A 27,473-nucleotide genomic window follows, 5' to 3' on the forward strand; every position below is an offset into this window, starting at 1 on the left:
ATGACCCTGTTTCGGTCTTGCAGCCACGGACCATGTGGTATTTGGCACAGACATTTGCTGCGCTTGAACTGAGACAGTCTGCACAGGTGTGGTTGACCATGCTAAAAGGTTAGCCTAGTTTTGGGTTGCACCCGCTCCTACCCCCAGGTATTTTAGCAGACATGGCCTTTGCACTCTGAGGGGTCTCTCCCATTGCACCAAATAAGGCATGTCTCCTATCCCACAGCCAGCCTTTGCACACCTCCGAGTTGTGCTCATTGCACGAGGTTAGGTGGTTGCTGGTGAAAGTGAGGCTCTGCAACCTTAATCGCACAGTCAAAAGACGGTGCTGAACAGTTGCTCAGCTCTCATTAAATTAATAAAACAGGGGGAGATGTGGGGCGCGGTGTCAACGCCATTACAAGTTGGCGCCTGTTTTCGGCTTTGCCTAGAGCAGCTAACAAGTAGCACGCACAATTGTCGGTTGCCCTGTGGCGCAAGCATGCAAACAAAGGGTCCTGATATGGACTAATGCTTTGGTGGCTCGACAGCTGAGCGGCCTATCCCAGCTTAGGGGTTGTGCTTCTAGGGTATATAGCAGCCTGCGTGCTGCCGGGCTGGGTCTTCCGCATCATGTAAGTCTAAAGGGAACCCCATTAAAGCACTGTCAGAAGAACTCCGGTTGCCACGTCTTCCTTGCTGGCGAGGCGGGCGCGACAAAAAGAAAGCCTACCGGTATTGTATTGTGATCACATTAAATTTATAGATTAATGTAGGGAAAATTGGAATTTTTATTATGCTGAATCTTCCTATTCAAGAATATGGCATATCATTCCATTTGTAAAGGCTTTTGAGTCCCTCATATGTGTTTTAACACCTTTGATCCATGGGTTTTTGTATATATATTATCAGGAATTTTTATATATTATAAATTGGTTTCTCTCATTATATCTTCTAGCTATTTTTACTATGCATGAGGGCTTTTGGGTTTTATATATTTTATATCCCACTATCTTCCTGATGTCTATTATTTTTTGCCATAATGTTTCAGCTGATTCTCTTGGGTTTCCCAGATGGGCAATCACATCATCTGCAAAATGTGTTCATTTTACCTCTTTTCTAACTTCAATACCTCTATTTTTTTTCTTTTCTCTAATTGTGTAGTAGTAGTGGGGATTTTAGAGGGGATGTCTCCAGTTTTTCCTCATTAAGTACAATGTTGACTTTGAAAGTGCTCATCAATTTCTATTTCATTAAGTATTTTAAAATCAAGAGTGGGCATTCAAGACCATTGGAACAAAATGCAAAGTCCATAAATAGATTCATATGCAAATTTAATATACAATGAAGGCATCATCTCACATCTGTGTGGAAAGGGTAGGCTTTTTAGTAAGTGTTTTTAATGTAACCTGATAGCCATATGGTAAAATATAGAATTAGAACTATTCCTCAGCCATATACCAGCATAGATTCCAAATGAACTATGGATTTAAATGTAAATAATAAAACCTTACAAGTATTAGGGAAAAAATGCGTGAATTCCCTTGTGGTATGGCGGCCCCAATAATGCCTGTCTCTTGGTCCTACTCTGAGTCACAGTCTGAGCTTCTGACTGTGCTTTCCTAAATTCTTATTCAGTAGGGATGTTGAAAATAGTGGCACAAGTGGGGGAGTCACGGAGGGTGCACCCCCAAAACCCAGATGGGGAGGACAGAGAGCTGGATTGAGGACCTTTGGTCCAGCAAATTGCATTTGAACAAATAAATTTCTGGTTACTATAAACTTCAGAGATAGAAATGGGGACTTTAGAAGAGTAATGTAATCCCCTGGGAAGGAGTGTTATTTTAATTTGTCAGAATAAATTACTAAAAATGTAGCCTGCCACGTGTCCCCTCTCAGCCCCAGGGAATTTGGCTTCTGCAAGATTCTAATGACCTAAATTGTGATGCCACCATAATTATAGTGTTATTAATATTTAATAACCATATTGTCCTCTGTTCTATAATGAGAGTATTTTAAAAGCAAAATTGGCAAAGGTAAAGATGAGAAATTAGCCCTAAAGTATTATCACTTGGCTCACTAGAGAACTGGAACTTAACACCAGGTCTCAAAGAGCTTTGGTTCACATGGAATGCATTTGCAAACCAGGCTCAACATTTGATTTCACGAAAGTAAAGAAAATGCAATTTCTTAAAACGGTGGTAAAATACATAACATAAACCATTTAACCATTTTTAAGCGTTCGGTTCAGCCATCTAAGTACATTCACATTGTTGTGAAACAGATCTTCAGAACTTTTTAATCTTAAAGAACTAAAATTCTATACCCATTAAAAACCAACTCCCTATTCCCTCTTTCCCCCAGCCCCTGGTAACCACCATTAAAATTTCTGTCTCTATGAATTTGACTGCATTAGATACCTCAAATAAGTAGAATCATACAGTATTTGTCTTTCTGTGGTCAGCTTATTTCACTTAGCCTAATGTCCTCAAGGTTCATCCATGTTGTATCATGTGTCAGAATTTCCTTTCTTCAGGGCTAAATAGTATTCTATGGTGTGTATTATTATACATCACATTTTGTTTATCCACTCATCCATTGATGGACATTTTGGTTGCTTCCACTTCTCAGCTATTGTGAATAGTGCTGCTATGAACATGATTGTACAAATACCTCTTTGAGACTCTCCTTTCAATTCTTTTGTACATATACCCAGAAGTGGAATTACTGGATCATATGGTGGTTCTATTTTTAATTTTTTGAGGAACTATCATACTGTTTTCCATAGTGATAAAACCATTTTACAATCCCACAGACAATGCACAAGTGTTCCAATTTCTCCACTTACTCACCAATGCTTATTTTGGTTTTGTTTTGTTTTGTTTTGTTTTTATCATAGCCCTACTAATGCGTATGAAGTGATATCTTGTAGTGGTTTTGATTTGCATTTCTAGAAAATGTCATTTTTATGAGGCAAGTTCATATTTTCAAGGCAATGTCACAACTCATATTTCTGTATCTCAGCACAGAGATAACTATTGGGAACACAGCAAAAATTTGTGGATAAATTCTGCATAGACTTGCTGTCACTGTCAAACATTTAAGCACAGTCTATACCTGTATTAGGCAAACTCTAGGAACTGAAAACCTAATAGTGGGGACAAGACAGATACAAACACATGCCAGTTCGTAAGAGAGACAAGCATTTTCCACTCATTACTTTAATGATTATACATATATTCTGTTTCCCAAATTACATATCAGTCCATATGTATTATGTAAAATTTTCAAATCTCTATAATATTTCCATTAAGATGCTACTCTAGAATCTTTCTGTATTTTTACATTTATATGAATAAATTAAATAGTATCTCTACAAACACTCAAATAATATATTTGTTTTGGGTTATCATGTAACACAAAATAATTACATGTCAATGCAGAATTCTTTCCATTTATTTATATGTGACACTGAGACAAGGTTTTTACACAAAAGACTGCTTTTATTTTAATAAAATTTACATAAATTATGAACAGTCTATTTGTGTGGAAGCCCCCACTCACTCCTTTCTCAGATACATTTTCCATTTAGCTGTATATAACATATACCTTGGCATGAAATAAAATTCCAAAATCATTCAGGTAGTACAGTTAATGAATTTGAATTACATTTTAAAGTGTTAAAAAGAAAATTATAATTTTTTTAGGTTCAAATACAGTGATTTCTTATTTTCCTACTCTTCATCTTTTAACCTCCTTCTCAGAGTTTGATTTGAAGTTGCTGCAGTTCTCTACTGAAGCATGACCATGTGGTTTTAGAATATTCTGCCTGTATTACATCTCTTGAGAATAAAATGTTTAGATGTATCACTAAGCTCATCAAGACAAAATATCGGGATATCAACGATAACCCTTTTAAAATGCATGCCCCTGAGAACAGGCTGGTTCTTCAGACAAGAGGAAATAAATGTCACCCTTCATTTCTAGCCCAGAATAACCCCCAAAGCCTGAACTGTGCTGTCCAGTATGGCAAACACGCATTCGCAGGGACCCCAGTTTCCCCTGCTTTCTCTCTGTGCTGATCAAGAAACACAGAGGAGGCCGGGCGCGGTGGCTCACGCCTGTAATCCTAGCACTCTGGGAGGCTGAGGCGGGTAGATTGCTCAAGGTCAGGAGTTCGAAACCAGCCTGAGCAAGAGCGAGACCCCCGTCTCTACTAAAAATAGAAAGAAATTAATTGGCCAACTAAAAACATATAGAAAAAATTAGCCAGGCATGGTGGCGCATGCCTGTAGTCCCAGCTACTGGGGAGGCTGAGGCAGGAGAATTGCTTGAGCCTAGGAGTGTGAGGTTGCTGTGAGCTAGGCTGACGCCACGGCACTCACTCTAGCCTGGGCAACAAAGTGAGACTCTGTCAAAAAAAAAAAAAGAAAGAAAGAGAAAAAGAAAAGAAAGAGAGAGAGAGAGAAAGAGAGAGAGAGAGAGAGAGAGAGAGAGAGAGAGAGAGAGAGAAAGAAAGAAAGAAAGAAAGAAAGAAAGAAAGAAAGAAAGAAAACAGAAGAAAGAAAGAAAGAAAGAAAGAAAGAAAGAAGAAGAAAGAAAGAAAGAAAGAAAGAAAGAAAGAAAGAAAGAAAGAAAGAAAGAAAGAAAGAAAGAAAGAAAGAAAGAAAGAAAGAAAGAAAGAAAGAAAACCTTGACTGCTCTGAGACCCAGCCAGCTACCTGTTTCCCCTGCAGGCTTGAACCCAAGCCCAGGCCTTGGACATTCTCAGGCACCGATGAGGGTGTTTAGCTTGTTGCTGGAAACACTAGAAGATCATCCATGTTGCTAAACACGTAGAAGCCAGCCCTGCCCCCAGCCAAATTCCTTAAACCATCATGTGAACTCTTGACCCAACCCCTTCACTGGGGACGTGCCTGGGTAGAACACCCCTGTCTCTCTGTCCGCCACAAGGAGCTGCAGCCCATCCCGTAGGTCAGTCCCCTAACAAAGGTCTGGACTGGTCACCCTGGCATTTAGTGCTTCTTTTGTTGGAATCCCCAACAGGGTGCCATCTCGGGACGGTTTGGGACACTCCCTCATGGGAATTACCCCGCTGTCGCTTGGGGGCTACTCCAGCCTCGAGTGTGGCCTGACAAAACAACGGGGCTATTTAAATTTAATTTAAAAGTTAGTTCTTCAGACACGGCAGACACTGTTCAGGCGCTGAGAGCCGCGTGTCTGGAGGCCACTGCACTGGGCAGCACAGACGTGGGACGTTCCGCCACCGCAGGAAGCTCTGTGGGGCGGCCTGGCACCGGGCACAGAGGTGTCGATTCCTGTGTGAACATGGAACTGTGTGCACCTTTCCCTTCTGACTCACAAAGGCTACTTGTTTAAGCTTATCTTGAAGAGCACCCGTCACAATCCTGTTTATTTTAGCCCAAGACAGTGGAATAAAAATAAGAGACTGTGTATAATCTCTCCAAAGCATGTAACGTGATCTAAGAGCCCGAAGCCCCGTAATGAATCCCATCCTTGTCAATGACAAACACAGTCCCATGGGCTCCCTCTGGGCCGAGGCATCTTTGCGAAGGCACAGTTCTCCTTCCATAGCCACAAGGAAGGCTTGCTAGGGACTCCTTATCAGTGTAGACTAGTCCTCTCTGTTACCCTAGCTGGCCACCTTTAGGGAAAGGGCCCTGAGGGCATTGTTCTGCTCTTTACTCTGAGGTCAGTCCCAGGACCCCCGAGGCAGCCACTCAGGGCAGGATGGCCACCGACGTGGGCCATGCAAGGTTTTCCACGAATAGCCAGGCCCACACGTCCTCAGCCAGGGCAACCCACCTACCACCTGACCGCCTCGTGCCCAAAGCACGGGCCGACGTTCCAGCCTTTCTACCTTCAAGGCCCAGATTGTACCTAAAGTCTCTCCTGAGAGCCAACACTTGCCAAAATATAATTTAAAACATATGGAAATAGCAACTGATATAAGCCCAAGGAAAATTATCTTAATAAAATTAAAACTTTTTCAAAATAATAAACTCTCATCTGACCAGTCCAATATAAATGCTCTTTTCACAATCCCTTTATCCTTTAATTCCTGAAAACAATGCACTTAACTTCAGAATTTGGTCTTTAAGCTATAATTTTAAAAAATAATACATTTAAAAAAATATTAAATGTGCATTATTTGGAAATGAGTGTATGCAAATGAACCTGTAAATATCAATATTTAAGCCAATTTATCAATTCTCCAGTCCATGGAAGGAGGTATTCATAAATACGAAATTTGAAAATCATTTTTCTTAACAACTATCACAGTGGTTTCTAGACTGTGTCCTTAAGCACAAGCCATTATTGCTATATGACATGACACATAACACAAAGATTTAAAGCTCCACAGGATGGGGAGATTTGGCAGTCTTCTGATGGAAGATATCAAAGTTGAAGGCTAAAAGATACTTTGGTGGTATAGCTGGGAACAGATTCTGTAACAAAAAGAAAAAATATGCTCAACCATTCACCATTTTATTATGAAATAATAAATAATATTTATTATGAAATAATAAATAATGAATAAATAACTACACAGCATGGCTTATGTCAATACACAAATGATTGCCACTTCATGCTTTAAGTATAGAGATAATGTATAAGTGCTAAATAACACATTTATCACCATTTAAGTCAGCCATCACAAACGCATGGCCAAGCTTCAGAAATGTTTAGATCTAATTAACTCTCACTCTTTTGCAATCTTTCCACCCAACTCACACAACTACATCAAGATCTCGGAAACTGCATGACCCTGTAGAAATAAAAGCTGACAGAACAGAAACAGATGGACTTGGGATTGGGGATCCCAGGTGGAAGGGAGAAGTTAGGACTATTCCTACACCAAGTCTGATCTTACTAGGGAAACCTTCTCCCAGACTTGTTCTTCTTGCTAGTCAGCGGCCATCTCTCTCTCCCTTCCCAGGTAATCTTGTCAAAGGATGTCTGAATAGCAACAGTTCTCGGGCACAAGGCATCAACACCACCTGGAACTTGTTAGAAATGCACCTTCTCAGCCCTACCCACACATGATGGGTCAAAACCCTGATTCGTAAGTTCACTGAAGTGTGAGGACCAGTGAGGGCTTCACAAACAACCCCATCAGTCTTGAGTTGCATACAGTTGCAGGCCGAAGGGGACTAAACCTACTTTTTTCCTGATACCCATTGACTCTACGACTGACTCAGACAGTGGTCGATTGAGGAAGGAGAGAAAAAATGGAAGACACCACAATTAAGAAAGGAAAACAAATACATTCTTAAAAATTCAAAGCACATGCTTGACCATATACAGGTTGAACCGTAAGAAACTAGCATTTTTACAGGTCAAAACCAGCTGAATATTAGCAATACCAATATGAATATATGAAAGAGAATTATTATAATTATTTATAAATATTAAATTATGACATCATCTTGACATTGAGTATTAGCAACAGGATTATCCATTATGAATAAATAATTAAAATCATTACAATTATTTAGAAATAAGTGAATGGATTCAAAATCTATCACTAATTTTTTAAACGCAAATTATTTTTAAATAACAAATCATTTTATTTAAATAATGAATTTATTTATTAATAAATATTTTATAATGAATTTGTTCATTAAATAGTATTTATTTTATTTAAATTAATTAACTTTGAAAGCAAATTATTATTGCTGGCCACATAGAGGCAAAATTTAAGACCTATTCTCTCTAATCCATTTTTGTATTTTTATATAATAGCTCTAAAATATAATCATGAATAATTAAATGAGTAAAATAGAACAATAAAGTTTTTCATAAGAGAAAAATCATACATCAGTGAGTACTAATAAAAAAAAAGAACAAAAACAAAAACCAAAAAAGATTAGTGATAGCTATATAGATTAAAGGTAACTGTATAGAAATTTTCTTAATTGAGTTGAAAAAGTTTTCAATTTATCAAATAAATGGAATTTTTCCTTAGTGCCATGGAATCTCTGAACGTCTGAATGTGACTGAGCACCTTCAGACATCTCCCGATGAGGGAGGATGACGCTCTTGTGCACGGAATTTCCTGAGGGTGACAGAGGGAACCTGCCACAGATCTCGTCCCCACAGGCACTGGGGCCAGTGCTACTGTCTCCTACCCTCACAGGAATCCCTATTACCGTCAGCTGCACGCCTAGCTCACCAAGGAAAACAACTGAAAAATTAAGTGATAACTCCAAGGCATTCGGATCCAGAAAGGAGGAGGTGATTAGAAGTCCAAACGGCCATTGAGGCCTGGATGTCTGCATGTGACAGGCAGAGGGGACTCTACGCCTTCCCGCACATCAGCAGGATCTCACGACTCCTTCCGAAACAGCCACCGGAATCTGGCTCTGGGAAACACCCGTCCCACCCTTTCCTGAGGGACCTGACCACCCACGCTCCTCTATATTGTCACCACCCCGTGGAAAAGCAAAACTAAACAGATCTATTCACTAATCTGCTATCTTGTGTTTTTCCTCTTGAGATTTATTTTTTATATAAGTATCCCTTGATTTTATGTGACATAACTTTTTCAAAAGCTGAAAATAAATGGATTTTGAAATGGAACTGTATATTCCCATTAACGTCGAATGCTATTTTGTCAATACTATTTAGTTAAAGCTCATGTAATAATGCAATCCTCACATTCTAAGGGTGTGTTTCTCGGCCTCCCTGTCAAACAGTCGGTGATATACCAAGCAATCAAATGCACTAGAAAAATTTGATATTTTAAGGAAATGTGTCATTTTGGTTTGGTTTTTTGGGAGGGTAAATGGAAAAATAATTTACAAAGTAACCTGCTCCCTAACCAATTAACTTTTTGTCAATTTGACTTAATAAATGTGTGGCATAAGGGAGTGGAATTCTGGACATTCATTTTAAATAATTTTAAATATGAGCAACCCACCTCTTTCTTTAAGATCTTCAATATAGGCTTTCATAAATTCTTTATCAAAATGTCGGCTATCCTGTTCACTTTCCATTATTTCATCGCCGTCTTGACATTGTGCATTATCAATGGGGTTGTCCATAAGGCTCACAAATCTATTCAAGAAAGCATGGAAAATATGACATTATCACCTGTGCATTTTTAACTGCAAATGTTCTCATGTCAGATCACAACCTCTGTGGTAGGAAACCCCGACGTCCGGCTCATCCTAGAAAGTCACAGTTGATCATATACTATGAGTCTCACAGTGGAATCCCAAATCCAGCAGGAGTGTGGGGTCAGTTTTAAGGCAGAGACTGACTGTCCAGAGCCCTGATGAGGAAACGAGAACACCTTAGTCACAGAGAAGACAGGACAGGAGACTCGAAGTGGACAAAACGCACCCTCTCAGTCAGATCCTTACAACTGCATGTTGTCTTGCAGTGTTTGACGTTACCCCCAATTAGTGACAACAGACTTTAAAATGACGTCGCTAAATTACAAAGGACTCGGAGAAAATCCCCACAAAAGAGGTATGCAGAAAACACACTATTGCTATGAAAAAAGCAGCATTTGACCTTCTGTCTTCACGATTTTTAAAGATGTTTTGGTGTGAAGGATATAATTGTTTCAATTCAAAATTGGAAATCTCTCAAATAGTCTTTGGTTGCAATTGAAGGCCCTGCAGTCTTGAGGTGTTAGCTGCTGTCCCTGGCTCGTAGGAGAGCGCGCTGTATATGGGAGACAGAGCCACACACATGTCATGCGTTAGTATTTTTCCCTCTTCATTTTCCTTTTAGTCTTATTTAATGTCTGAATATGGAGAAAATAAAAGAGCTTCCATTTTTAATGTATATAGAATCGTTCACCTTTTCCTTTACAATTTTTCATTAATTAATTTTTATCATTCTTCCCTATCCCAAAATAGGAAACATATCTATATTTTATTCTTCAAAGTTTTTATCAAAGTAATCGCTGTACATATTTTATATTTTGCAGAGTATAATGTACCTTTTTGTGAAGCAGTTTTCTCTCACCCTCCCTTGCATTACTCTTGGATCCCAGAGGCATCTCTCCTTCATTGTCAATTGCTATTTTTACTTAATCTATTTAAAATATCTTCTACCTTAGGACAAATATTTTAGTGTCAGTCAATCAAATAATGGTAGTCCTCCCTTTCTCTTCAATTTTCCAACCTTCGCACCTGCCAATTTTTATATATTCTTTTAACATTTTATTATAAAAATTTTCAAATATTCAGAAAAATAGAATTTTATAATGAACAACCATGTACACACCTCTCAGCCTCTACTTTTAACAACTGACTGCTGGGCGTGGTGGCTCACAGCTGTAATCCTAGCACTCTAGGAGGCCAAGGCGGGAGGATTGCTCAAGCTCAGAAATTCGAGAACAGCCTGAACAACAGCGAGTTCCCGCCTCTATTAAAAATTGAAAAAATTAGCCACGTGTAGTGGTGCATGCCTGTAGTCCCAGCTACTCGGGAGGCTGAGGCAGGGGGTTCGTTTGAGCCCAGGAGTTTGAGGTTGCTGTGAGCTAGGCTGATGCTACTGCACTCTACCCAGGGCAACAGAGTGAGAGTGTATCTCCATAAAAAAATAAAAAGTAAAAAACATCAGACTATACTTGCTTTACCACATATCCACACATCCATCCACGCATTAGCCATCTTTTTTTAATTTTTTTTTTTTTTTAGAGACAGGGTCTCACTCTCTCGCCCAGGCCAGAGTGCCGTGGCACTATCATAGCTCACAGCAACCTCAAACTCCAGGGATCAAGTGATCCCCTTGCCTCAGCCTCCCGAGTAGCTGGACTACAGGCTACACCACACCCAGCTAACCGTCTCATCTTTATGATGCCTCTAAAAGCATATCACAGATATTGTAACCTTTTACATCGTTAAGGTCAATACTATAGTCATTCTGATGTGTAACCACATCTAAACTTTATTTTACCTAGAGGTTGATTCCAAAATAGAAAATGAGTAAACAATATTTACATTTTTGTGACAATTATGTGATAAGGCTTGGTGATGCCGTCATACTTGAGAATGAGACACAGAAATGCTGGCTGGGCACCCTGGGCATACGAGCAGTTCTGGCCACGGGGTGGGCCTCACTGGGGGTGGTCACCCCGGCAGGGCATTAGCAGGTGCTCTGGGCAATCTCCAAACACGAAACTCCAGGGTCCTTTCTCCAGGGCCACCCTCGAGGGGCCTTGGGCAGAGTGCTCCGCCCACTGGAGTCGAGGAGGACGTTGAGGGAGGCTGCCTGTTACTGTGGAAATAGTCCCTTTTTCCTTCTGTTTCTAGCACCACGTTTCTGTCTGTACCTCCCTGTACCTGGAATTTCTGACCACCGAGCTTCTTCAGAGTTCCTCAGGGCAGACCGGCCCACTCTCCGGCTTGCTCTCTGGGCTTGGGCTTGTTTCATCCCATCGTCACCAATCACCGCTGTCCTGTCTGTTTTATGTCTCGCATAAACGTGCTGAGATCGCTCACTCTGTGAAGGCCTCCCCTTGCTCTCTCCGTCACTGCAAAGCTTACGTATTTTACATTTTTTCCTTCCATGTTAATGGGCTCTCAGGAGGGACAAGTGTGAAACATATGGTCAAGCCACCACCCTAACACGGTATTTCTTATTCTTTCTATGCCTTCCTTTTTATATTGAACTTGTGGCTTGAACTTTCTATATGCTTTATGTACCATGTATTTATGATATCCACTATATATGGCATATATGGCTATGTGCTACAAAGCTTTCTTGTGCTATAAAATGAGGAATAGGTTTTATCTTTTTTTTCTAACTAGCCAATTTCCTCAATTTTGTATGAAATCATCCATACTTTCCTCATTGGTTTATGATAATTCCTGTACCATGTATTAATCTCTTCCAGTAATTTATCTATAAATCATTGCTCCACATCACATCATTTGCCAAGAATTACAATGTTCTGTAACATTACTCTCGTTTTCCAAAATTATCATGACCGTTCTTAGCTTTTTTCCTTTTACATATACTTTCAAATTCATTTTTCAAGTTCCAAAAAGGAAATTCCATTGGAGTTATGATTGGAATTATATCATACCTAGGTAGAATTTTTGGAAGAAATCACATCTTTACCATCTTCTTACCCAGAAAAAAATATAGTAGTATGTCTTTCCCAAATATTCACAATTTCTTTGATAGCCTTTGGGAAGATATTTTAGTCCCTTTCAGATAAGAGAACTATTTTTCACTAGGGTTTTTCCTAGATATTTTGTACTTTTGGTTACTGCTATTAATGCCATCATTTCTTCCCTTATTTTTCTATAGGTTATTCCTTAAAATCAGTAACCTATTAAATTTTTATACAAACTTGCGTTTAGTCTTTTTATTTAACTTTCAATAATCCCAAGAGGTTTCATCTGATTCTCTTAAATTTCTGAGTCCTATAATTACGTCATTTGAAATGACTTTAGTTAGATGACAGTTTTACCCTGACCTCTCTCGGATGCAAAGCTGCCACATGTGGAAGGGACGGATCCTGCTGCCCTCTCACCAGTGGGCCTCTTCTTATGCAAACAACATTCCCAACCCAGCCAAGGACAGTGGGAGACCCATTCCAGTGGATGGGATGGGGTGGGCAGCAGGGAGATGTCTTATACCCCTGTTAATCTTGTACTTACACAGGTGTGAAATTGGTCTCTCTGTGTCCAATAGTCAAGCCTCTTTGTTTGCCATGCATTTTATTGCAAGGACAGGAAGATAGGATTGGACTCTGTGCTGATAGTGAGCATTCACCACTGAGAGAGCTTGGGGTCCCAGGGAAATATTCCCTCCAGGGGGAGTTTTAACAAGCACCTGGTATTCGAGGCACAGGGGTCTCTGGACACAGAGACAAGGTGGCTCGTACTAGAGCCATCTCCCGTGAAGGCTCCAAGCTGCTAGGGTAAAGGTGATGGGGGAACCCCAGGGCTCCAAATTCTGGCAGGATGTGCTACCAGGGAGCGACGTCAGCTGCCTTGGGGTCATTTTAGGGGAGGGTGGAGCTGGGGATTTTCAATTCCATTTCCTTCTCACCCTAGATGGAAGTCTGTTTGTATCACGTTTGCATGCATGGCTTTTCTTAGTTATGGGTGGTTTAGTTTAAGGAAAAGTAAAGAAGGGTGAGGGTACCAGGGAGGATTTGTTCAACAGCTGCTGCCCCCTCCAGGCCAGCAGGGACATGAGTGCTGAGCGACAGGCAGTGGGCCCAGGCATGTGCCCCACTGCACCTTCCACCAGCATGTAGCATGCATCCAGAAATCCTCTGAGCCAAACGCCGAAAACCTCAAAATCCTGTGAAGTCATCAGACCTTCTGGGACTGGGCTCAGGTGCTCAGAGTACGAGAACCATCTAATCCGGTTCCTGAGACAGCGGCCCCGGCTCCAAGGCTCCTAACTCCTTACCTGTGTCCAAACGTGCCTCTTTGGGGGGTCTCTGGGCTACTCACTTTAATGGTGTGGATGAGTCGCAAAGGGCAGTTGGGAGCTCCACCAGATGGTCCCCACTGACGACTAGCAGGGTGAGCTTCCTTAGGTTAAGCATGGACTGAGGAAGATAGGTCAGCCTGTTTTTGTACAAGAGAAAGCTCTGCAGTTCTTCCAGCCTAAGAAGTGAACAGAACCAGAGAACACCAGGACTCAGCTTCGCAGCTAAGAAAACCAGTGTGGACTACAAACAAATTCCAGTAGGAACTCCCACTTTGTTTATTTTATATATGCCACCTTTATGAAAACAAACTCACTTTAAATTTTAAATTAAGAAAGTCATGCCAGGTGACACAATTTCTTTTTAAGTTTTTATTGACTTATTCACCAACTAAAGACACACATAGCAGCAAGATAAGCACACGGACCATCATGGGGCCTCAAAAATCAGCATATCCCCTCTTCAAGTGTCTCCTGCACTTATAAGAGTCAACAGGACACAGGAAAAAAATCTTACTAGAGTTGGAATGAGAGTAAACGGATGTTGGCAATGTATTTCTTTTTTGAACACCTTAAAAGCAGAGTTATTCTTCTCCCATCATATTTTCCAATTTTAAGATGGGAAGAAAACAGCAGAGCGAAAAGAAAATACGTTTTACTCTGTTTTCTATTTTATTCTAACTCACTGAAAGATTTTTCTTTCATTAATTTGCAAAATTGTGGCTAATGCCACAAATATTTCATAAATTCCCCCTTGTGTTTCAAACTAAAATAATTTCCACTTATTCTCAGAAACCCGGAAAGCATCGATACACATCAAATGTACCAGGACTAGAGACAGGTCATGCAAGATGTCAATCAGGCCTAAGCTGCTATTGGCTTCTGTGTCATGATAGCTGGCTCATGCTTCTTTATAAAAAAAGTCTGTACATTCCAGAAGGCCAGAGATTGTGTTTCATTCACCACTTTACACCCATCCCACTCTCCGGGCTGCCATACAGGAGCCAAATAATATTATAAATGGATGAATGAGTGAATCTTAAGTGATTCAGTATAATAATTATTTTTTAAATGTAAAATAGCTACAAGAATATAATTTGAAAACCTTGCTAAGCATATCAATTTTATTTGATAGATTATGTATAGTAAATCAATGAATGAAATAAAAATTGTTCTCACTGATATTCTAAACATAGAGAGATATGTTTCTATTCTATATGTAATAAATTTACTTTTCTACTTCTGTGTTGTAAAGAAAAGTTAATGATGCCAGTCTATGGAAGAATGAAACAAATTAAAGTTGGCCAAGACAATGAAGACGTGTTCAAATGCACACACATACATGGATAGATGTGATGCAGATTGGAAATTGTCTTATTCTGTAATTTCCTGGAAAACTAATTTCCTAGAAATAATAAGTTCTGGAAAATTAGTTGATTTCAAAAAACAATTGCGTACTACATGTTTAAAATGTTAACAGTGTTCAAGGAGTTAGTAACTAATTCATATACCTAACCTGCAGAATGCAAGTAGCTACCTGTCTATATCTTGTGGCAGGTCATTCAGGTTATTGTTGCTGATATCCAACCACTGCAAATTAGACATCCGCAGGACACATATCGGGACGCTTGAAAACTTGTTTGCTGAGATATCTACAAATGTAACTTGCTTCAAATTACTTAACTAGAAAAGAACAACAAAATATTCTACTTAGTTTTATGAGAATGACAACTAAGTTCAATTAATAATTTTTAGAGTGATATTTCTTCCCCAAAGGCATTTCTATGAATATATGCAAAACAGATCAATATAGTCTGTATTTTGGAGCACCTACTATGTGTCGTTCACTGTTGACATGCTGGGGAAGCTAAGATAAACAGTACACTGTGGCTGCCCTCCAGGAGTTTATTGGAGCAATGCAATTTTACGTAGTAAGAACATAAAGGAGCTTTCAACTTGCCATGTTTGGTAACTCGGGTAAATATCTAATCTGCCCAACAACACAGTGGGGTATGGGCCAGGGATCAACCAAGAGCCCACAGAGAATGGAATATTAGAATCAGGTCCTGAGGACCCTTGGCAGATGGAAAGGTAGGGAAGGAAACCGAGATGGGGGAACAGCATATGCAAAGTCACAGAAGACAAAAAGTGCAAGTCTGAAAGAGTAGAATGACTTGGGGGAGACTGCACTAACAAGTTTTGGCAACTCTTAAGCTGACCCACATTTGGGTTGGTAAAGTGACATAGCAAATGATCAGAAATCTCTACCGTTTATGTTTCATGTCCATAATTTTTATTTTTAACTTGGTACCTGAAATATGTGTGGACATATATTTTGATTTTGATTTCAAATGCAATGGGAAGAGTGTCTCATGTTTGGATTTGGTTTTATAAGTTTGGTAGTACTAGGAAACATAGGAGCTACCTTTCATTGACTTATTTAGAGAGTTCAGGAATAAAATCCGAGCTGCCTCTTGAGATACATTTTCAAAATTGTTATGAAATATGGAGCCGATTGGACCAATAGGAGGTATTACTGAAATGTACAAAAAAAAGTAGTAGATTTATGCCTCTATTTAGCTTAATATGAAACCCAATGCCACAGTGCTGAATTTGCTTTAGTAAGACACAGGTCACTAAGCATTCTTTGGAATGGGGACATTCTAATTTTGCTCCTGTTGAATTTCAAAAATGAATGTGAAGACAGTAATGTGATGAATAATCAGTTGAGAAAGAGACTTTGGGTGTCCATAACTCAGTCTAAAGTCTCTGTGTTGGCAGGCTTATCAGATCAGCAGAAAAATCAAGACTAAATTACTATCACTCACTCTCCTTTCTTCTTTTTATAATAAATGTATAAAATGCATTTTTAGACTGTAAAATAATGTTTTGAGGCACTTAAAGGAAATAATTTTAAACTTTTGTGAAAAGCAGAGTAAGAAAAATCACAGTGGCATTGAACTAGCAGGGAGAAAAATTACTTGGCTATAAATTCATTTCCCCACTAGCTACTTTCATCAAGGGCAAAGGAAAACGTTCAGAAACTCTTCTGGAAGTATTTATATCTATCTGAAAATTCCAACGCTGTGCAGATCAAAATATGACCCTCAGTCATAGTAAACAAAACACTTTTTTTTATACAAAAATGTACATGTAGCTTGGAAGTTTTATAAGCTTTACCTTTGTCTCAGAATTTCTGTTTGCTCCTTCAGTTAACCGTCTATGGGGCATTCATTCTACCTGCTGTTTATTTGAATTTTAAATCAGAATTGTGTCAATTATTTGTGTAAGTAACATCCTGTGAAGACAGACACATTTTAGCAAATGCAGAGGCACATGAAGATGCTGAGGGTGCTGGAGAGGCCGTCCCTGCTGGAACCCCCTAACTAAACCAGAGGACTCGCAATGGACAGAGCTGCTGGAGCTGGCAGAAGTGAGTCTGAGATCACTAAGTACAGTGCTGGATTTTAAAGGCCGTATTAGAAATGCTAGGTAATAAGGAGTCAAGCCACACTTGTGAATGGGAAGAAGCTATGATAAAGCTGTTTGAATCATTTAAAATTCATCTAATGTTCATCCATTTATTCTACTCACTAATTCAACAGATATTTAGTAAGAGGCTACTATGTGCCACACACTGTCCTGAGCACTGGAGAGGTGGGCAGATGAGGCAAAATCCTGCTCTTGTGGAGGACTGGTGGAGGGGACAGCAACAAATCAACATGAGAATAAGAACATATCTGCGCAACGACAAAAACCAAAATGGGACAAAGGTTAAATGAATCAACAAATGGAGATTCTCAGTAAGCACACAGGAATTACAAACAAACAAATGGAAATTCTGGGGATAAAGAGTATAATAATGGAAATTTTAAAAATCACTAGGGAGCTCCACAGCAGATTCAAAGTGGCAGAGGAAAGAATTAGTGAACTAAAAGATAGATCAATAGAAATTATTCAGTCTAAAGAGCAGAGGGAAAGAAAACTGAAGAAAAATGAACAAAGCCTCGGACCTGTGGGACATCAAGTGTCCCAACATACGTATCACGTGAGCACCACAGGTGAGAAGAGAAAGGAGCAGGAAAACATTTTTGAAGCAATAATGGCTGAGACTTCCTAAATCTGATGTAAAACTTTACACATCCCAGCTGCTCAATGAACCCTGGCAGGATAGAGAAAGAGATCCGCACCTGGACCCGTCGTATGGGCAGGACAGCACCTATGCAATTAGAAACACTGGCGGACAGAGGAAGTAGAATGACATAGTTAAAACACCGAAAGAAAAAAAACCTGTCAGCCAAGAATCCTACATCCAGAAACACCATCCTTCAAAAATGGAGGTGATGCACTCGAATGTTTATAGCAGCACAATTCATAATTGCAAGGCTGTGGAAACAGCCCAAGTGCCCATCAATCCAAGAATGGATTAATAAAATGTGGTATATGTATACCATGGAGTACTACTCAGCTCTAAGAAACAACGGTGATGTAGCACATCTTATATTTTCCTGGTTAGAGCTGGAACCCATACTACTAAGTGAAGTTTCCCAAGAATGGAAAAACAAGCACCACATATACTCACCAGCAAACTGGTATTAACTGAGCAGCACCTAAGTGGACACATAGGTACTACAGTAATAGGATATTGGGCAGGTGGGCAGGGGGGAGAGGGGCGGGTATATACATACATAATGAGTGAGATGTGGGCCATCTGGGGGATGGTCATGCTGGAGACTCAGACTTGTGGGGGGAGGGGGGAATGGGCATCTATTGAAACCTTAAAATCTGTACCCCCATAATATGCCGAAATAAAAAAAAATTGGAGGTGAAATAAAGAGATTCTCAGATCATCAAAGACTAATAGAATCTGTTGCTGGAAGACCTGCCTTACAAGAAATACGAAAGGACATCTTTCAGGCTGAAAGGCAATGACACTAGAGAGTAACTATAGGACACAGAAAAAATAAAGAGCATGGGAAATGATAAATATGTGGATTGACATAAAAGATTCTATACAGATTCTTTTTTCTTTTTTATTTCTTCTTCTAACTTCTTTAAAAGGTAGAAGATTGTATTAAGCAATAAGTATAGCACTGTATTTTTGGTTTATGACATATATAGATGTAATATATATGATAATAATACAAAGGATGGAAGGAATGGAAATATATTGGCGCATAGCTTTTATATTTCACCAGAATTAAGTTAGTACTAATCTGAAGTAGATTATGATAAATTAAGAAGCATCTTGTGATCTCTAGAACAAGTAGACACAAAAATAAAAACAAAAATAGCAAAAAAATCAATAGAAGAAATAAAATGGTATTTTTCTAACCCAGTCAAAAGGCAGAGATCGTTAGTCTGGCCAATAATACTAATAATAATAACAACTATATGCTGGCTACAAGAGATACAATTTAGGGTTAAAGACACACATAGATTGAAAGCAAAAAGATAGAAAATATATATCATGTAAATCATCATAAGACAGCAAGAATGACTATATTAATATCAGACAAAATTTTATTTAAGAAAAGAAATATTATTAGGGGCAAAAAGGGACATTTCATGATATTAATAATAAAATGGTCAATACATCAGAAAGATAAAACAATAATAAACCGAACAACCCAAAATACATGAAGCAAAAACTGATTAAGAGGGCAAAAAGACAAATCAACAATTATAATTGGACATTTCAATGCCCTATTCTTAGTAGTTGATAAAATAACTAAACAGAAAATGAGCAAAAATATAGAAGATCTGAACAACCAACTTGACCTAACTGACAAACAATTGATTCTTGTTATTCACAGTAATTATGTTCTGTGAAATCACCGTAAACACTGAATTACCAAATACTGAATCATTGCTCTTAGGGGAAACACAGAGATAGGAACCTAAGAGCCTCTAGTCACATTTATGTCAACCAATCAATACATACCCTTGCTTTATGTGTGTTTCTATTTAAAGACACCTTATTTAATATATTTATGGCCAACAGCCCTATAACTCATGCCAGAACAAAGCTTATCTAACATACATTAGATAACATTTTGGTACTATGCTTGTGGACCATGTTTAGCCAGTGGGATTAACAACAAAAATGTAAAAAACAAACAAACAAACAAAAAAAAACCATGGCACTAACTAGATAAAAAGGATGCTTCTTTATAGTATAAGAGCTGAAACAAGAAGGCAGAACATTGCTTTGTTTGACCTCAGTACATCAAGTGACTCAAACATTGCACCACTGTGCATATGTCCAAAAATGACCACGAAAGCATCACAACTATTGATTTTGGGATTGCAAATAAATTTCAACATGTAGGCAAATTTGCAAATATGAAATTTATGAATAATGAAGAGCAATTGTACACAGAACACTCTACCCAACAACAGTAGGTACAAATTATTTTCAAGAGCATATGGCATATTCTCTAAACTATATACTAGACCATAAAATAAGTCTTGATAAATTTGAAGACCTGAAATCACACAAAGCATGTTCCCAAACCACAGTGGAATTAAATTAGAAATCAACAACAAAAATAAATAGGGAAATCCCCAAATATTTGAAAAATTAAACAACACACTTCTAAATAACTTACGGGCAAAAGAATAAATCATACGGAAAGCTAGAAAATATTTCGAATTGAATGAATATTTTAAAACAACATATCAAAGTGCAGGAGATGCAGCTAAAGCCATACTTAAAGGAAAAATCATAAATCTAAATGTCCATATGACAAAAGAAGAAAAGCCCAAATCAATATCCTAAGCTTCCTAGTTATGAAACAAGGAAAAAAGGCCACTTAAATCCAAAGAAAACAGAAAAAAAGGAAATAATAAAGGATTACAGTAGAAATCAATAAAAATACAAAACAGAAAATTAAGAGAGAAGACCAATGAAACCAAAAGTTGGCTCTATATAAAGATCAATAAAATTGAAAAGCCTTTAGTTGGCTCAACAAGGGAAAAAACAAAAGAAAGAAGACACAAATTACCAAAATCCAGAAGGAGAGCCAGGCACGGTGGCCTGCACCTGTGGTCCCAGCTACTCAGGGGGCTGAAGCGGGAAGATTGCTGGAGCCCAGGAGTTTGCAGCTAGCCTGAGCAGCATAATGAGCCCCCATAAAGAATAAAAGAGGGATACATCACCACTGATACTTTCTGACAACACCGAAATAAATCAATTAAATCAAAGTAAATCACAGTGCAGAACTGTGCATTGCTTACTTCAAAGGGCAGCTCAGTTAATTCTAGATTCCCAGAACAATCCAGTCTTTCTAGATTTTCGCAGTCTCCCAGTTCTGGAGGAATGCTCGTCAGATGGTTGAAACTCACATTTAGTTCTCTAAGGTTCTTCAAACAACCTGTCATCAGAAAAAGTTAACAGCCATTGAGTAGGTCTTTTAAAAACAAAAACAAAAACTAAGAGGTAAAACATATTAATAAAGATGGGGAAGTCACTGAATATATTTTGTGTTTGTTTTTTAAGCATTCTTTATTAAATGTCTACTCATCTTTTATCCTAAGCATTTTGGTCCTTGATCATAAGTGTCTATCTATCTACCTACCTACCTATCTACCCATTTATTTATTGCTTACTCTTCAATTGTTTAATCCTTTGTGAAACTATAGGCAAGGTGAGTATAGGGGATTTGCCGTCCATGCACCTTGGGTCAGGCTCAGCACCCATAAGATTGCAAACTCCTTTGAAATTACATGATGAATTAAATAACAGGCAGTCACTTTGAAGAGTGGCACAGCTTCTAGGAAATACAGTGACCAGCGATAGCCTAACGGTGGGCTCTAATGGGAAGTGAACTATGTACTGAAATACACATAAAGCTCTACGTATGTGCTAAATGATTAAAAGAAGCAAATTGTGTATAGATTACATATAATTCACCATGTATCTTTGGCTTCATATTTGCATTGATTTAATTATTATTTAATTCATGCTTCTTGAAAATTACACTATGAGACCCTTTCATAGGTAGAACCACGTGTAGAACCATGTGTTCTACAGGGCCACAGCCCCATCCCTTAGGAGCATCTACCTTCCAGATGAAGGAAGCCAGAGGAGGGGCAGTGGGGACATGTGGGATTCCTCACGGTGCTTTCTTAAACCAAGCCACCTCTAAGGCAGCAGGGCATAACCTCAGGGATCCAGTGTGATTGGCCAGGCCCAGAACAGAAGGCAGGCCTGGCAGGACAGGGTACAGGTCTGGGGACACAAACGTTCTGGGGAAGATGACAAGAGAGGGGTCTCGGCTAGCCAAGCTGTGAACTAGGGATGTAGAACTGTGTCTACTGCTCGTTCTTCCCCACCAGTTTGCCCCACCCAGTGGGGGCTGCCCAGCCACCCCACGCAAGGCTTCCTTGCCAGCACCCCAGGCTTGGCACACACCCTCAGCCAAACCCTACAGAGCCGGACCTCATGCCCAAGTCCCGAGGAAGAAAAAAGTTCCCCCATCTGGAAAAGAAACAGGTTCCTTAAGCAGTTGACAAAGAATCAGAAAACACATACCCCCTAGGTCCAGCCTTTGTGATTGACACACCTGGTTTTGCATCTGGTTTGTCACTTATTGGCCATGCCTCACTGACATATTATTTAACCTCTTAGTCCGGTTTCCTCACCTGTAAAATGTGTACATCTATGGGGCAGCTCATAATTAAAGGCAATTAAATGCAATAGCAGCTGTCACATACTTGGCTTAACGCCCAGCTCTTATCAGCTACCATCCACTCTGCTCTGGGAGGGTAAACAGGGTGCTATTCATGTCATGGCCCGTTTGGTGTCATAAACTTTGACCCTGTTCCCTGCTGACGTGCAAGAAGTGTGGTGACAGGTGTGGCTTAATGGTTTAGTGTGTCAAGTGCCTGGAGGGCTCTGGAAGAAAACAAGCATGACTCCCGAGCTAGAGCTGCTGCGGGCCCCCCAGCACCCACTGCAGGCGAAGCTGGAGAGATGAGGGCTGATGGAGAGCGGGCGGAGCACCCCAGATGATGAGCGGGGAGCACTGAGGCTGGCCAGTGAGCAGAGGACCTTGGACAAGACCTTGAATGAGAACACCAGCCGCAGAAGAGAGAAGCCAAACTCTTTCAGCTGGAAGGAGCAAAGAGGAAAACATCTCAGGGCTGGGGGAACCGGCAGGAAGTGGGCGGGGAGCGCTCAGCCCGGGTTCAGCCAAACCATCTTATCTGGCACTAGTGGGACTGCGGCTGAGGGGGGCCGAGGGGGGCCGGGGACCCAGGTTTAGGAATTAGGTGTGCCTCTAGGCTGACTGGAGTCTTTGCTGCCCAGTGCCCTGCAGGACGACAATGCTCAGGACCAAGTGAGCAGGAGAAATCCAGCCACTGCGAGGGACGGCCCACAGATGACAAGGGGCAGGAGGGAGGGCAGGGGAGGACAGTGCACGTCTAGGGGGCCCCCCGGGTGCCAGGTGCTGGCCTGGGCCTCCCCCCCACCCCCCGCACTGCATTTCATTTGATCCCTCCAGCCCTCATGGCTTACTAATGCTGTGATTGTGTTGGTCATCTCGAGGATTATTTTGTTAAAGCCTACTCTTTGGTCTTTTGAACATGTTCATTTCAAAAATTAAAAATATAAACACATCAATTTAATATCTTCTAAAACTAAAATTTGCTTATACATTCAATTTTGAAATTTGTGCTGCATTTCCCTGCTCTGTAGTTGCCTTTAGAAATCCTGATAAGCATCTAATATTTGCTTTTATAAAATATAAAGGACAAAAATGTATTCATAAAAATAAAAGGATTTGTTCTGTATAATTTGGACTCAGTCGAAAGGCCGCACTTAAGGACCCAGAAGGCCACATGTGGCCTTAGAGCCGCAGGTTCCCCACCCCTGGACTAAGTCATCTAATGTCACTGGGACCTGCTCTCGCCAATCTGTGAAATGAAGGGGCAGGAGGTAAGTTACCCCTAACAAGTCAGAGATGGTACTTTTCAGTTATAAAACTGGTAAGGTCCTTCTACCTTTCCAGAAACTGGGCAGTTGTCCTTGTGGGGTCTAGAATTTGAATTTACAAGCTGGTAAGTTTGCCTGTTGCTGTTTCATGGATGTTGGCAGAAGACTCAAGGCTCCCGGTCAGAGAGGGCATTTTTATGTCCGTTCTCCTTACGGCCGAGCCCACCCGGCATGATGAGAAGGCCTGGACAGTCGCTATGCACACACTGCACTCAGCTGAGGGACACCGAACTTGGGGGATGCGCTGCTCCACAGCAGGTGGTGAGCGAGTCTGCTCTTTGTCTGGCCGAAGACATCACCTCATCCCTCAGGTAATTAGCTGCATAAACAGCCCTGAGATTGGCCTGGACCAAAGGGTGGCCAGGTCTTTGTAGTCCAGACACACTTGGCAAGACATGTATGAACACCTGAGGCCCAACAAGCCACCCTTTGTCCCACATGGTCAGGCTTCTGGTAAATTCTCACGCGAGTGTGCCACTCCACTGGTCCCAGGGCACGTGTTGTAAGAGTGGCGCTCTGTGCAGCCCCCAGACCTCTGCTCCTTGAGCCCCGGGAGAAAGGAGCAATAAGGATCCCTGCTCCGTATTCATTTTAAGATGATGCAACTGAATACTTTTGATCTATCAAAAAGACATAAATAAGCTAAGCTAGACTTATCAGTGGACTGATATATAGGAACCATGTATTTTGTTGTATGTTTACAATAATCGTGTTACTGCATGTTTATATTTCTAGAACTAAAAAGAAATGAACAAAAAGTTCCTAAACAAAGTACTGCTCACTCATGAAACTTCCAGTTTCTGAGCGATGGGCAAACATCTGCTTGTGCTGAGTTATCCAGGTGAGATCACCGCCCTGCTGCCCAAAGGGGACGCCGTGGACAAGCAGCCCTGGGGACCCTCACAACAGCCCTGGCCAGCGAGCCATGGGGCAGGTGGGAGAGCAACGTGGTGTGTGCACAGTGCCACCTGCCAAACAGCTGCCTGCTCACCACACACAAGGGGCCTGAAGACCCCTGCTAAGTGACCTACCAATTTCAGCTGGAAGATGCGAGATTTGGTTTTTTGGCAGATCCAGAATTCTCATTGCTTGGAACAGCTCGATATACGCAGGAATGATTTGAATCAGGGTATTGCTGATGTGCCACTCTCTCAGGTGCGTCTGCTCCTTCAAGGAATCCGGGAGCTCCTAAAATAAAACGGATGACATGGATCAGAACTAACCCTCGGCGTGCGTGCACAAAACCATGTGAAACCAAGTATTTATTTAAACACAAGAAGCGAGAGAGCAGACACGAGAGCACCAGCTGTCACCGCCAGCGCTCCAGCCACTTTAGAAAGAAACTGAAGACACTGCCACTGTCATCCATTTCACAGCAGACCGGCCCCATCTCAAAGCTGCCATGAATTCATAGTATTAAAATCAAATCCTAATGAACACAACCAGGCTCACATCCACAGCCACGAAACATAGCATGTATTTACAACACGCCAATTTAACATCTTCGAAACATAAAATCTGTCCATGCATTCAATTTTGGTCTCACCAAGGCCTCACCTGCTCTGGGAAGCAGCTCTAGGGGTGTTGAGAAGTGTTTAAAGACTTTAGGGGCTGCGTGTCTGGGTGGAGACATCCAACTCGCCGAGTGTCACGGAGCCCCGACTGCAGGAGCGTCGTGCTCAGCACCGAAGGGCAGGACAGGGACCAGGCGGGCAGTCAGCAGAGTGGCTGGAGCAGCGGGGGGGGGGGGGAGGAGAAAACTCTAGGGGGGTGCGGGAAGGGTGTGGAGGGAGCAAGCAGAACCCATAGTGACCCTCTGCTCACCACTCACACTTGTCATGTGCGCTATGATCACTGCTGCTGGGCGCGGGCCAAGCTTTTAACTCAGAAGAGGACTTTCCCTCCAGTGCCAGCCCACGCAACAGTGCCCTGCGACGGGCAAGGCGGGCACTATTAAGGCACATTTGAAAGAGGAGAACTGCAACCCCAAGATGTTTCAATGAATCACAGTAAGGACTGGGTGGTTTGCAGGGCCCACTGCGAAATGGAAATGCAAGCACCTTGTTAAAAGTTAAGAATTTCAAGATGATGACCACAGAGCACTAAACCAAGCACAGGGCCCGGTGCGACTGATTCTACGGCTGACTGCTGGTCCCATCTGCCCCTGCACTCAGCTCAGCCCCGGCAATCGTCCCCACCCCTTCTGATCTGAAGGGACCCACGCCACAGCACCTGTCTGCCCCCGGAGCTGTGACAAGATGACGAGTTGGCTCACGGGGGAGACTGCAGCTCACAACCACACTCCCCTCGTGGAAGCCTCCATGGACTGACTCCCTCCTAAATAACCTTCCTCATTCCACTCTGCCAATACTGGCGCACTGGAAAGATAGTTACACTTTCTAAACTGTGTTCATGACTGTTTTTAATAACATGAGACAAGTATTAGGGCATCATATTAAATAGAAATAAAAGGACTAGGGTAAAAGTGACAGATTGAACATACACATATACTTTTGCTCCTCTCCAAAGATGCACTAAAGCTGACAGCACAGGAACTTTTTGGACAGCAGACACCGTGCAGAAGGACAAAGGGAAAGGAAAGGAGACAGGAGCAGCAAAAATGGAAGACAGCAACCCAGCTTTCGGGTCTGCTCAGTCTTGGCCAGCAGAGGAAACGACTACGATACAACCTGGACTTCTCCCCGGAAGTCCCCAGGGGCTCAGGCAGTGGAAGAGCCAGGTACGCCTGGAAACGACAGCTGCAGGCGGGGCCCAAAGAAGAGGGTCAGGTTCCAAGTCTACAGACCAGAACCTTGACGCCTATCCATGGCACAGACGAGCCACCTCTGCCCCCACTGGTAGGAGACTAAGGCCTATTCGCTGGGGGGGTGTTGAAACAAAGTCCCTGGATTGGGGTCCCCCAGGCACAGCTGGCGCAGGGGAGGTGGCTGTCAGATGATGAATGCTGAGATTTCTCTGTCTCGGGAACTGAGAGGCTCCTTCTCGGTGGGCTCTCACCAGCTCCAGACAAAGCACCGACATGCAGAGGGAAGGGAGGCAGCAGTGGGCTGGGGCGGGGGGGGCCCTGCAGTGACACCCTCAAAAACTAAGTGTGCCCAACACACACTCGGCGCTCCTTAGTGCTCTAGAAATCCCAGTGTCTCCAGACTTCCAAGAAAATCCAGGTGTGCCTTCTTCTTGTCCCAGCGTAGGTAGTAGCCCCGCACCTACTGACCACAGTGACCGGATGCAGGAGAAAGAACAGCTAAGAGGTCTCACAGCAATCACCTCTGGGAGGAAGCATCAGCATCATTTTACTGATGGGGACGACAAAACACCTGGAAGTGAACTGCCTCGGGTCGCACGGCTAAGAAAGAACAGCCCCAGGAGCGTCCCAAACATTCACTCTCCAAGTCCAGATGCTTCCAGCCACAGAGTGAGAGGGCAAAAGAGATGGAGGGCAGGCCCCAGAGAAGCCTGTCCCGATGAAATGGGCAGTAGCCCGAGTTCCTCCGCCCGGGACAGCTTCTCCAAACACGCAGACTCGCCCTGCGTGCCCGGGCCCTGCAACCAGAAAGTGTCAGCTCGCAGGCAGCCCCTGGGGACACGTCCCCAGGCAAAGCCGCGAGTGTGGGAGCAGAAGCCAGGACACCACCTGTAAACCCTTGAGGAAAGAAAGAGGCTGTGTGTTTGCCACGGCCTAGGAATCGCAGGACAGGAAAGCCGGACAAAGGGTTGCTCAAGTGCCTTTGTCAACCGCAGGCGCTGCGGCAAGTCAGAGTCACTGCCCGCCAGGGGGCGTCGGATGAATGAAAGGCTCTGCCGTTTACATTAAACTTTCAAAAAGGCAAAGAGGTTTTTCTTCTTTTCTTTTCTTTTCTTGTTTTTGTGGCAGAGTCTCACTCTGTTGCCTGAGCTAGAGTGAGGGCCGTGGCGTCAGCCTAGCTCACAGCAACCTCAAACTTCTGGGCTCAAGCGATCCTCCTGTCTCAGCCTCCCGAGTAGCTAGGACTACAGGCATGCGCCACCATGCCCGGCTAATTTTTTCCATATATATATT

General features: G+C 41.8%; 1 protein-coding gene across 2 annotated transcripts in view; it reads right to left on the reverse strand.

Annotated features, from left to right (window-relative positions):
* Positions 1–2,345: 2,345 nt before the first annotated feature.
* LRRC2 (leucine rich repeat containing 2) overlaps positions 2,346–27,473 on the reverse strand; it is a 42,050-nt gene continuing 16,922 nt past the window's right edge. For both annotated transcript variants that reach the window (XM_012771039.3, XM_012771040.3), the window contains exons 4-9: positions 24,445–24,601; positions 20,653–20,789; positions 14,951–15,096; positions 13,437–13,592; positions 8,924–9,060; positions 2,346–6,449 (exon numbers count right to left, since the gene is read on the reverse strand). In XM_012771039.3, the coding sequence (XP_012626493.1) occupies positions 6,400–6,449; positions 8,924–9,060; positions 13,437–13,592; positions 14,951–15,096; positions 20,653–20,789; positions 24,445–24,601 (783 nt within the window). In that variant the 3' untranslated portion in view covers positions 2,346–6,399. The remainder of the gene's footprint in view (positions 6,450–8,923; positions 9,061–13,436; positions 13,593–14,950; positions 15,097–20,652; positions 20,790–24,444; positions 24,602–27,473) is intronic.

Source organism: Microcebus murinus, chromosome 1 (genome assembly GCF_040939455.1).
Source record: "Microcebus murinus isolate Inina chromosome 1, M.murinus_Inina_mat1.0, whole genome shotgun sequence".
Taxonomy (NCBI): domain Eukaryota; kingdom Metazoa; phylum Chordata; class Mammalia; order Primates; family Cheirogaleidae; genus Microcebus; species Microcebus murinus.